The sequence below is a fragment of the Morchella sextelata genome (genome assembly GCF_020137385.1).
Source record: "Morchella sextelata strain SCLS chromosome Unknown scls_11, whole genome shotgun sequence".
In the NCBI taxonomy this organism is placed as follows: domain Eukaryota; kingdom Fungi; phylum Ascomycota; class Pezizomycetes; order Pezizales; family Morchellaceae; genus Morchella; species Morchella sextelata.
The window spans coordinates 1237610-1250147 of NW_025408626.1; the positions used below are offsets into that span (position 1 = coordinate 1237610).

Genomic DNA, 12538 nt, shown 5'->3' on the forward strand with positions numbered 1-12538 from the left:
AAGTAATCTGGTATGAGACTCATGTCGTTGAAGGTGGCAGAGAGGGGGGGAGGAATCGTGAATTCCAGTAGAGAGGATCAGATAGTTTCTGCTGACAAAGTCAGCCTTGCCGTCACCGAAGGATGATGATAGATTCATCCAGGAAGGGGCTCGTGGCAAAGGGTGGAAAGGGATGTAGGGCCGGAAGGGGGGGGCGGGAGGGTTACGAGAAAGCGAGGATGTAGCTGACCTTTCTAAGCAGCGAGCGAGCGATGGCAGGATCCGGCAGGGGGAGAACGGTAGCCCCCCTTTGGTGATTCTGGCTTCCTCCTTATGCGTAGCGAGGCAGCTGGTGGGTGATGATGATACAGTCGCGAGATGTTTAAATTAACCCAGGGAGAGAATCGAAGAGAGGGGAGTCGAGAGGAGTTGGTGAGAATGAAGAAGAAGAGCTGTACCAGAGATTGGGAGTGATATGGCTCTATTCGTAGAGGACTTAAGGCTGCTTGGATTTATTGTTTTCTTTGATGATCGAAGCGCCAGCACCCAGGGTCGGCAAGGAGGAATGATGGTTCAGATGATTGTTGGTAGAAAATCGTTGGCTTGTCTTCTTCTTCCTCTTCTTCAATCAGATTTATTCCTTGGATATGTTGGATGGAATCGCTAGGGGGAAGGAGAAGAGTACGAGTGAATGGGATGATGGAACAGATGGATAGATCAGAGTTGAATGGATAGATGGTATTTGGGGGGGGGGGGGGGTGATGAGAAAGAAAGGGAGGGTGGTAATGGGGTGCGTGTGCGTGTGTGGGTGTGTGAGTGTGAGAGAGAGACGAGAGAGTGAGAGAACACAGCGACACGACGAGTAAGGAGGGGAGGAGGAGGAAGTGATTGAGTGAGAAGCAACAGCAACAGCGGCGACAGGCGGCGAGGAGCGAGGAAGAACAGACGAGAGACAGAGCGAAGCCGTGCAGAGTGCAGAACCAGCCCCAGCAGAAGCCAGACTGAGAGAGAAAGCGAGTACCAAGCAGCGAAAGCGGACAGAAGGGGGAAGGACGGATGGGCAGCCCAGCCTAGGCTGCAATAGGGATGGATGGATTCGATGGGAATCGTTGGGATGGGTGAAATTTGACTGAGAAGTGATGGATGGGATAACAAGTCAATGATGGGTGGAGGGCAAAGACTTACCTGTGCTTCAAAATTGGTAATGCTCTAGCCGCTTTGGGTAATGTTAACAGCAGAAAAATGCCCCGTCTTTGCTACTGTATTTTATGTATGTGCATGTACGAATGCGAGAAGGTTCAAATCCCCTTGCCCCCTCCCCCCTCATCCTCCAACACCAGTGCGTGAGGGGAGAGGATCTTTGGGTACAGGGGCAGGAACATCCTTGGGGTGGTTGGATATGGTGGGATAGGGTATTGTTTTTTTAAAAAAGAACGAGACCTGAAGAAATAGAGAGGAAGAGACGGGGGAATATTAACAAGAAACTTTCGAGATGCCAAAGCCGGACGGGAATGAGGGGGTAGATTATGTGAAAGGAGAAGGGCGACTGACTGACAACAACTGACTGACTGACAACGAAAGGGAGCGATGGGTGAGAGAGGGAAAAACGGCATCCGGGGGGTGGGAACATGAGAAGGTGGCCACGATCCGAGATGGCCAGTCTGCGCAGCTTCTGTGTCCACACAAGTTTCTTATCTCCGGATGGATGGATTCCTTTAGCAACGAGACGGGTAGGTGGGTAAGTATGGTAGGCGTGAACTGTGTGTGTGTGTGGGTGGGGGGGGGCCAAAAATAAAGAGACGGACAAAAAATAAAAAGGGAACAAGGTTGTAAGGCGGGGGTGCTTCCTTGCTTCGAGTCTTCCTCCACCAGATGAGCTTGCGGCCCAAGGACAAAAAGAGACAAAGCAAGGATGCACCTTTCAGTTAAGTCAGTGGTCCCACAGTGTTTCTGTGCGCTACGAAAAGGGCAGTGTTGATTGTGGTTGGATGGGGCTAATCAAGCCAATAAGCCGTCAAGTGGGTGTGTGATTGTTCTTTTTTTCTTTTCCACTTACATTCCTGTACCCTACTCCACGCGGCCTACCGGGTGGTCGTTGGTGGTTTCGCTAAAGTCACTGGAACAAACAAACACTCGTTGATAACCTGCTACTTCCATCTAAGTAAGCTGCTAGCTGGCTGGATCTCTTTGAAAGTCTCAATAATCAATACATTCCTCCATCAGAATTCCTATACGAGCTGCGCAGACGAGACTTTGAAGCTTAGATCGGACAGCAATAATAGCTAGGTACCTAGCGACAACAGTAGTAAAGTAAGAGGGAGTCAACATCTAACATGCATCATGTGCTTATGGCCGCGTCTGAAGCCTGAGCATTGAACAAGGGTCTTATCTACCTGAAACTAGCGTCACCTTAGCGAGGGGAAAGGTCTCTTTTTTCGATTACACTCGCAGTTGTATCAAAAAAACCAAGGATTTTCTAGAATTATTGGTATCGGTATCGTACAATCCAATCACTATCTATCCTGTGCGTCCCGCATCTATCTTGTAGCCGCAACCAAAGACTGGACGTATGACTTTCTGAAGTTGTTCTCGTCCAGTTCTGCATCGCGATTCAATGCAATCCACTTGGGCTATTGCGCTTGTCAGCACAATCGCAAGAGAGAAAACTACAATCACAAGGACAACATACTTCATCCTTAAATAAACGCATTGCTTTGATATACTACCTCAAAGTTAGCACTCCCGGCTTTCTACACATACTCAAACAATACCAAACGTACGTTCTGGCTGTCGGTGGTGAACCTATGATAAATACCCGCTGGTAAAATGATCAAATCCCCTTTCTCTACTCTGATACGGATCCAGCGGTCATCCTTCGACCTGACATCGAAAAAGCCGGTGCCGTCCAGGACGTAACGAATTTCCTCGTCTTCGTGCAGGTGCTCATGGAAAAAGGTCTTTACTTTTGCCTCGTACACATCACCCATCGCACTTGGCGAAACGACAATCTCATCGCGGTTCTTGTAACTTCTCTCAGACGCCAAAGAGTTCACGTCGTCGACCGAATCGAAGTGATGACAGATGACACCAATTTTCTCCAGCTCGGCCGTTGAGACGGCTACACCTGAATCATGATCTTCTCGCTGATCTGCCTGAACGTTTGAGTATTATACGTTAGAACACTTTAAAGCGTATAGCGAGAGCAAGAGCATAGAGCAAAACAGGATCGCCTAACCGTAGTATTATCATATTCGTAGACCTTCATCTTGATGGTTATTCTTGCAAAAACCAGCTAAATTTTGAGTAAGCGCTCGTGAAGTCGTGTGGTGAAACACCTACCGTCAGCACCGGTAGGCAAAAGGAGGGGCACAAGGCAGGGTTTTGAAATAAGTGAGGGGCCGCGTGCAGCACGTCATCTTGGGCGCCCTCCCCGAGCACACCCAGCTATGTATGTACCTACCTAGGTGCTAGCAAATTGGACATGCATGCAGCTAAGGCCGATGCTCGTGAGTACCTTGCTGACCTCAAGAACAATGTACTAGCTAGTATGTAGTCATGAAGCAACAATGCAACTTTATCTAGAAATACCACTGTTAATGCTCAAGACACTGACTACTGTTAAATAGAAAAGTGTGCACTGTGTACATACAGTACATATCCAAAGGCCCAACCCCAGTGCGGAATCAATATTTCTGCATGGTGTTTGGGTTCATCTGTACCACTCTCATATCAGTTCTCTGGTCTCAACTCTACATCATCTAATATGTACTGCCCTTAATTCTTTCGCAGGTTGGAAGCCTCTGATTGGTCGAGAGCGGAAACCCTGACCCTGCATAGCAACCAGCCCACCCAAACAACCCCCCCCCCCCCCCCCAAACAGCATTATATAAGTACCTAATGCCACCCCAAACCTAAACGATGTCAAATTCGTGAAGGGCTTTTCCTTTAACTGTGCAGACTGAGTAAATGTTTAAAATATAGCGGGTGGGATTGAGATATCATCAACGGGGTATCAAAAGCGGGGAGGTGTATCATTAAATTGTATTAACTGGGTGGTATATATATATATATATTGAGAGATACTTTAGGAGGTCAACGGGGTATCAACTGGGTATGGGGAAATCATCAACTGGCAACGGGCTCAAGAGTTCCTTTCACTGGCGGGGGATTGACAGATTGATAATTCATTCATTGTATGTTACTTTTGGGGGGGGGGGGGGGGGGGGGTTGCAGTAGAGATGGAATCAAGGCCCCACGAATGTGTTTGGAGAGGCACAATTAATTGGAGTGAAAGGAACTCGCGGTCGCGAGGTCGGCCACTGCTAGTATGTATGTACATGTATGTAGGCACTCGCATTTCGCCGCTGCATACATGTACAAACAAAGTTCCTGTTACTGTGCAAGACCCCTCTTTACATTTCAACTACCCCTCACCATTGATCTGAAGATCTTGCATTCTGCAGCTGGCGTTTCGTTTTGGACAAATCGACATCTGAACACGCCCAGTATTATCCATACAATCATATTCTTTTGATCACCGTAAAAGCCAATCGATCTGTGTCAACTTCTTTAAGGAATCATTTGTAGCAGCGGGATGTTAGTTACCTTTTATCCGGCTCCCTAGAGTACCAGGTGTCCTCACAAGAATAGGCTACGGCTGAATTTCCAGCCCGGGCTATATCCATCGGAATTAATACTAGTTCCATGGTATTCAATCATGATAATCCAACGCTGACATATATGGCAAAAAGGACTATCATCAAGCAGCACTGTAAATCATACCCGAACGGAACGCAGCCATCCGCGAAAGGGCTTTACTGCACCAATTGATGATCACTTGAGCCGATAATTTCCCTATCCATTCGCTTACAGAGGGATGGATTTTATTCGCCCTTCCACGACCTTCGATATAGGAACCCGGTACACAGGCCCGACTCGGCAGGATTAGAATATTAGACTACCTACTCTACATCCCACCTGCACCTGCCCTCGGTACCGGGCCGAGCATTGAAGCTTGTTCAGGATAGACAGCATCGCAAGTGCATATACATGTAATACAATGCCAGTCCCTACACCTTCCTGCGGCTTTCCGGTAAATAAAAGGGTAAAAAGAAGCTCAGTTCACTAGCCACATAGAACGCGCTGTATTCTACATGTACCCAAGTAGAGATAATTTGGGTACATATGTAGAGTAGAAGCTATGCATATGTGCGCTCAAGTCATGGGATTCCCAGGGTTCATGAACAACCCAGTTCAACTGAGTTACTCCGAGGGTTACAATTGGCTATAGGCATGAGCATCAACTTCTTTTGATAGGCGGGCATACATGTACCCTTTACATACATGTGCTACCTGCCTACAAAGCTTAGAGCAGATGTTTTTTTCTGCTGCAAGAGTGAGATGGGATGAGGGGGTGTCATTGCGACAAACAGGGGTTGCGGGGCACGTCATAGGCGCATATACTTCATATCGGCCTGCGGGGGATCGAATTGGTTCTGGCCTTCTCTGGATATATCGCTATATCCGAGATACTGTGACATATATAAGGCGCCGTATTTCCTGTGAGGACTGTTTCTTCATCTTCAAAATATACCGCCCAAGGCAGACATTGTCCTGTGTTCATACTCGCATCTAATAACCACAAACGCATAACCGGAAAAGAAGAGAAAAAATGGAATACAGACATCTCGGACGTACCGGCCTTAAGGTCTCTGTTATCAGTTTGGGAGGTTGGGTCACCTACGGTGGCCATGTTGGTAATGGTATGTTCCCGGGTCCCATATCGATATAGCATTCAACCTGATATACCTCCCTCCATATGTTGACATGAAACCCCATAGAGCTCGCCGAACAATGCATGAAGGCCGCCTACGATGCCGGCATCAACTTTTTCGACACCGCCGAGGCCTACGCCCGTGGTGATTCCGAGCGTGTCATGGGTGAAGTAATCAAGAAGTTCCAATGGCCTCGCTGCGATCTCGTCATATCTACAAAGATCAACTGGGGCAGTCATAACGCCTCAAGCACCGAGAAGGCTCAGAACTGCGTGGGCCTGTCACGGAAGCACGTTGTTGAGGGATTGAAGGCTTCGCTGGAGCGACTGCAGCTCGAGTATGTCGACGTTGTGTACGCCCACCGACCGGACCGGGACACCCCCATGGAGGAGGTAGTCAGAGGCTTCAACCACGTTATCGAGAGGGGCTGGGCGTTCTACTGGGGGACAAGCGAGTGGACAGCAGAGGAGATTGCGGATGCGTGGAGGATTGCGGACAAGCTAAACATGATTGGGCCAGTGGTAGGCCCACCCTGTCAAGATGCTTCCAATTACCCATCACGAAACATACCGTGAACTAACGCATATGATTCCACAGGTCGAACAACCCCAGTACAACCTTCTTACTCGCGACAAGGTCGAGAAGCAGTTTGCCCCTCTGTACGAAAAGCACGGACTTGGGATTACGTGCTTCTCCCCCCTGAAGATAGGTGTTCTCACTGGAAAATACAACGAGTTCAAGATCCCTGAGGGATCTCGTCTCGCTACTGCCACCGACCCCTTCACTAGCTCCGTTAGGGCCAAGTTCGATAGCGACGAAGAAATAAAGAAGAACATCCAAGCCGCAAGAGACCTGAAGGTACGCATGCATCCATTCATACATATATAACTCTACTACCCCCCGCCCCCTCTACCCCTTCCCCTCCTACTCACCACCACTAGCGGTGTTGCTAACAACCATCTAGCCCATTGCCGACGAACTCGGAATCACCCAGGGACAGTTGGCACTTGCTTGGGTCATCAAGAACCCCAGACTCTCAAGCGCAATCATCGGCGCCAGCAAGCCGGAACAGATCACAGAGAACGTCGAGGCGCTCAAGCATCTGGATAAGCTGACGCCTGAGATCATGGAGCGGATCGAGGCTGTGGTCAACAACAAGCCCGTCCTTGAGCCCAGACGCTTCTCTTAAATGCGGGGCGGTGGGGAAGAGGGGGGGGGGGGGAAGACGCAATTGTAGATATCGTACTGGCTGTGCGTGCGTGTATTCGGGGCGACTATCGATTGTAACACTGGAATTGTTGATATAAGGTGTTAGATACATGTAGTCCGGTGTACATGCACGTTGAATAAAAGCATGTTTTGCGCTTTGATCATGAACTATCACTCTGTCAATCGGGTCTAGTCATGAGAACTAATTGATCACAAAAAGCAGATGTGGGGCTTTATGATACTGATAGTGCATGTCGCGCGTCATCCACTGTTATTGAAGTGAGGTCTTTATAAAGCCTCCCCCGCGCGGCAGGTCATTTTTGCCTCTCTCAGAATGGAAGTATCATCACGAACTATCACTCGTTCGGCCGAGCTGACACAATTGGGTGTTTATTGGGCTTATTCGGAGAGATCGTTGGGATCGTTGGGAGAGTTTGAGGATGGTGTTTAAGAATAAAGGAATAGATGATATGGCGTCTCGGGGAGATGTATTTGGGAATAGATGGTGCGACGTCTCTGGGGGGGTGGGGTCTAGGTGATGGGGTACGATGGATAGTGAAAGGTACTGGCTGTGGTGTGTGTGGTGGGCGTGTTGCGGCCAGAGGCCTTTTTGGGCTGCTACTTCTATGGAATGAGAGTATTAGGATGGGGGGTTGGGATAGTGGGGTTCTAGCTACGTCGATGAAGAGGTACTATACGGTTACTGTTGCGGGGAGAGATGAGAGACGAGGGAGAGGGGGAATTAAGGCTTAGGAGCTACCCGAACACTCAGGATGAGGGGTGGTGGTGTAGATGGATACGTATACATACATGGCTGATTGGGGGCTGGGTGTGGTTTTAGGTTTGGGTTTAGGTATAAGTCTTGTTCTCATCGATTCTTACACCCCTCGGCTCTTACTAGTTCTCTCGATTCTTACTAGCACATTGAACCTTTATTCTCACGGGCTCTTCTATCACCAAGCCTTTACTCTCGGATACTTTCTCTTGTCGGTTTAACCCTTCACTCCTATTATGATCACCATACTCTTACCTTTTTCTATCTTTACTCCCACCCTCTTAGGGAGAGAGTTGGGTCATGAACGTTTGGTAGAGTGTGTCGAGAGGCAATTAGGTTCGCTATAGACACTGGCTTAGCTCACTTACTACGTATCCTATGCGATATGCAGTTGCTGTGGTTAGTAGAGGTGCAATTTTGGCGTTGGGAATTTCGTTTCTTTGGACTGACGTTATGTATATGAGTGGAGGGGTTGGTTATAAGAGGGGAGTACAGTACACACTCTCGCTATAACGATATGGTTGGGACTACAAATATGTATATTTATAGCGAATTATCGTTATAGAAAGTGAGAGGATGCTAGTAAAATGGTGCTTGCGGACTGGCTATTAGTATCCTGATAGCGAGAGTCTACTGTATGTGGAAGGATATATAACATGCTTAGCTATAGATTCACTTTACGGTATACTTTCGAATTTCCAAGTGACCCGACAATGTCTCTGCACGGTGTTCGGAAAGTCTATATCAACATCCAAGTATACGCATCACAACCCCGAGGCCACTCTCCCCATTCTCCCCACATGTAAATTGCCATCGACCCCACATACAATATCTGTACCTTTATAATTGAACCACCACTGTCCCCAATCTCAATTCCAACCGTGGTACCGGCGAATGATTGATCTGACGTCCCTTCCCATCATCGTTGTTACACACGGCAAGGCGGCCTCGGAGATCTGGATTAGCTAGGCCGGTTGTGCTTGTTTTCTTATTTTCTTTTCACTTTTTTTTTTTTTTTCTCTTGGAGGGGTAGTTATTGTGAGTTGTGATGGCTGGTACGTGTGGCTCCCCCGGGGGGGGGGGGGGGGTTAGCTATAGCTTTTAGCTGTAGCTGGTAGCTGTGGGAGCTGTAGGTAAGTAGGTACATACATGTAGCTGTGGTAGGTAGCTGCGGGATAGATGGGGTGGGGAGTTGCTTGGTCTTGGCTTGGCCTGGTTGGTTGGTTGGTGGACGGCGGGCACGAAGTGTGAAGTGTAAAGTGCAATTCTCCGCCCGCTGCGGAAATGCTCGGTTATTCGATTCAATGATTGATCTTCCCTCTACGTAGTCCGCTAACTGACATAAAAAAATTTGTCTCGAACCTCTGAGTGAGCAATTTTTTTCACTCAGTGGCCAAAGAGAGTTTCCCAAGACGGATAAAATTCCTGTCGCTCTTAAGCTACAGGGTTCCTTAATTGTACTAGGTACTGGCTAGCACAAGGGTTCCGGGGGGGTATTGCGTGCTTGCCTTTTTTTCCCCCGCAAAAACAGACAAACGCCCGGGCGGGTGAACTGTACCTACTGACCTGGAAGCAAGTGCAACATCTCTGAACAAACGACTCTGCCCGACAACGTGCAACGCCTTTGCTGAGATTTGTAAGACTGCGATTGGAAGCTTAAAGGTGTGTGACTAATCGATCCATCTTGCACTCAATCGATACCCATGCCAGTGGCTGGCTGTTCTTTTGCTGCCCTTTCTATCCCGTGAGACAGAGACAGAGAGACAGAGAGAGACAGAGAGAGAGACAGAGACAGAGAGACAGAGAGAGAGACAGAGAGAGACAGACAGGCAGAGAAAGAGAGACATCCACACACAGCCCATAAACTCTCCCCGTTCGTGAGACTTGGTCACTCACACTTACAGAAGAGCGTTATTATAGACAGATAGACATCAGACAGACATCAGACAGCAGACATCGACAACCTTATCTATAATACACACATCTACATATCACTCACACCAATCCACTCACTCTCTCACACACACACCGCAGCAATGTCGCCCTCAGACAAGCCCACCTCTCTCGGCGCAACCTTCCAGAAGCTCGATCTCTCCGGCCACGACCTCCCGCCCACGCCCGCCCCCTCCACGCCCACAAACGGCCGCAAATACGCCCTCGCCACCGAACTTGTCTACACCGAGCACTCTGACCAGTACAATGCCTCTTCCATGCCCATCTACCAAGTGCGCTCCCCTTCCTGACTCTGACTCAGAAATATATAACCCAATTGCTAATACTCATGCGCCCCAGACTGCAACATTCAAGCAGACATCAAACTCCGGCGGCCTCGAGTATGACTACACCCGCTCTGGCAACCCCACCCGCTCGCACCTCGAGCGCCATCTGGCAAAGATCATGTCTGCGGCCCGCACGCTCGTCGTCTCCTCCGGCATGGGCGCCCTCGACGTCATCACCCGTCTCCTACGCCCGGGCGACGAGGTCATCACCGGCGATGACCTCTACGGCGGCACAAACCGCCTCTTGACCTACCTTGCCACCCACGGCGGCATCATCGTCCACCACATTGACACCACCGATGTCGCCTCCATTGAGCCCGTCCTCTCCGAGAAGACCGCAATGGTCCTCCTCGAGACACCCACCAACCCCCTCATCAAGATCGTCGACATCGCCGGCATCGCCGCCGCCGCCCACAAGGTCTCGCCAAAGGCCGTCGTCTGCGTCGATAATACTATGATGAGTCCCTGGCTCCTGAACCCACTCGACCTCGGCGCCGACATCGTCTACGAGTCGGGCACCAAGTACCTCTCCGGCCACCACGACCTCATGGCCGGCGTCATCGCCGTCAACGACCTCTCGCTCGGCGATCGCCTCTACTTCACCATCAACGCCTCGGGCTGCGGGCTGTCGCCCTTCGACTCGTGGCTGCTGCTCCGCGGCGTCAAGACGCTCGGCGTGCGCATGGAGAAGCAGCAGGCGAATGCCATGGCCATTGCGACGTTCCTCGAGGGGATGGGCTTCAAGGTACGCTACCCGGGGCTGAAGAGTCATCCGCAGTATGAGCTGCACTGGAGCATGGCGAGGGGCGCCGGCGCGGTGCTGAGCTTCGAGACGGGGGATGTGACGGTGTCGGAGCGCGTGGTGGAGGCGACGAGGCTGTGGGCGATTAGTGTGAGTTTTGGGTGTGTCAATAGTTTGATTAGTATGCCTTGGTGAGTTTACCCCCCTGTTATTTGGTTTTGGTGGGAGTGGGTGTGGTTGCTGATATTGGTGTGGTGCTGGGTAGTCGTATGTCGCATGCTAGTATCGATGCGAAGACTCGTGCGGAGCGTAACATGCCGGAGGACATCATCCGCCTCTGCGTGGGTATCGAAGAGTATGACCCCCCCCTTACCCCATACCCAGATATCCGGTACTAACAACCCTCCTCCTACAGCGTCGACGACCTAATTGACGACCTCCGCACCGCCCTCGTCCAAGCCGGCGCCGTCATCGTCAACGTTGATGGCATCCGCGCCGGGAAGCCATCCGATGGGCTCGTCTTGGGCTCTGAATAGAAGCTGGCCTGGGTGGTTGTAGATTTTCTTTTTTTTTTGTAATGGTTTAAGTGTGTGTGTTTTTAGTGGGTAGTGCGTGTGTTTTTGGGGGGTAATTTCAGCATGGGGGTTTTTCTTTCTTTTGTTTGTGGTCTTTTTTCTTGTTTTTTTTATTTTTATTGTGGTTTTTTTGTGTGGGGATGTTTTTATAACTGCGTGCGCCTATACGTATGTAGGGCGAGTGGTGGGGTTTGAAGTGGGAACGAGTACATACCATGGCATAAGAAGAGGAGAGGAAATGATAAAAAGATAGGGCATTTTGATTTGATACCATGAAGCTTAAGCTTGAAGTTTGAAGCATGAAGTGTGGACTGCGGGTGCGTGTGCGGGTGCGGTTGGGGAGTGTGGGGAGTGTCTAAGTTACTATCCTACGGCTCAATTAGGGCTGGAGTGTCTGCGTATTGTGCAATTGATATATGCCGCTGAATTAAAGCTGGAGATTATACCTATGCGATTCGTTTGGGCCTTTAAAATTTGTTATTGGGGGGTTTGGTGGGGCCGGGTGAGACTTGAGTGCTCACTCGTCCTCTCCCTCTCACTCGTCCTCTCCCTCTCACTCGTCCTCTCCCTCTCACTCGTCCTCTCCCTCTCACTCGTCCTCTCCCTCTCACTCGTCGTAGATTTTGGCGCTGAAAGAATTTGTTAATTTTGTTTAAGCCGTCTTCTGGGTTGCTTAGGCTGCTGCTTTTATAGGGGAAATGATAGTATTTCAGTTTATGGGCCATTGATTTATATTATTGATCAAGTTATGGAGCTTGTCAACTTGCGATATCAACAATTGCGGGTGGGGCACTGCAGCTGTGCGGGTTCTAGGAATCGCTGTGAGAATATCTGGTCTATTAGACAATATACTCACAAACGGTCAATTGCGAATATTTATGTTTGTTTCTTGCCTTGTTTCTCGTCCTATTTCTCAATTGGCCCAATAAATACCCGGGCCGTAAACGGCACCGGTCCATTAGTACCGATACCTTACCTTCCCTACCCTCCATACCTTGCCCTGCTCAGTAATCACGCACTTCAGGCGAACCACTGCCCATCTTCACAGCTGCCTACTATCTACTACTACTATCATCTCAATTGCTACCAACCCACATCCTACCACCTACCCAACGTCAGCCCAGAACCGCACCTCCAGTACCCCCAGTCTTGGCACCCACCACCCACCACCCACCACCCCGCGCCCACCTCCCCCACCACCTCTA

At 49.8% G+C, this 12538-nt stretch overlaps 3 protein-coding genes across 3 annotated transcripts; 2 read left to right on the forward strand and 1 right to left on the reverse strand.

The window, feature by feature from the left end:
- Positions 1-2516: 2516 nt before the first annotated feature.
- H6S33_001745 (uncharacterized protein) lies at positions 2517-3244 on the reverse strand (the record flags this gene model as incomplete). The annotated part of the gene is made up of 4 exons (XM_044833106.1): positions 2517-2609; positions 2669-2701; positions 2760-3131; positions 3215-3244. 4 exons carry the CDS (start codon positions 3242-3244, stop codon positions 2517-2519), a joined length of 528 nt encoding a protein of 175 aa, XP_044693806.1.
- A 2406-nt stretch (positions 3245-5650) lies between these two features.
- H6S33_001746 (uncharacterized protein) lies at positions 5651-6942 on the forward strand (the record flags this gene model as incomplete). The annotated part of the gene is made up of 4 exons (XM_044833107.1): positions 5651-5741; positions 5820-6274; positions 6351-6611; positions 6718-6942. The coding sequence occupies 4 exons, from the start codon at positions 5651-5653 to the stop codon at positions 6940-6942; spliced, it is 1032 nt and encodes a 343-aa protein (XP_044693807.1).
- Positions 6943-9773: 2831 nt separating this feature from the next.
- On the forward strand, positions 9774-11294 carry H6S33_001747 (uncharacterized protein; the record flags this gene model as incomplete). The annotated part of the gene is made up of 4 exons (XM_044833108.1): positions 9774-9962; positions 10030-10949; positions 11024-11113; positions 11174-11294. 4 exons carry the CDS (start codon positions 9774-9776, stop codon positions 11292-11294), a joined length of 1320 nt encoding a protein of 439 aa, XP_044693808.1.
- Between the last annotated feature and the right edge of the window lie 1244 nt (positions 11295-12538).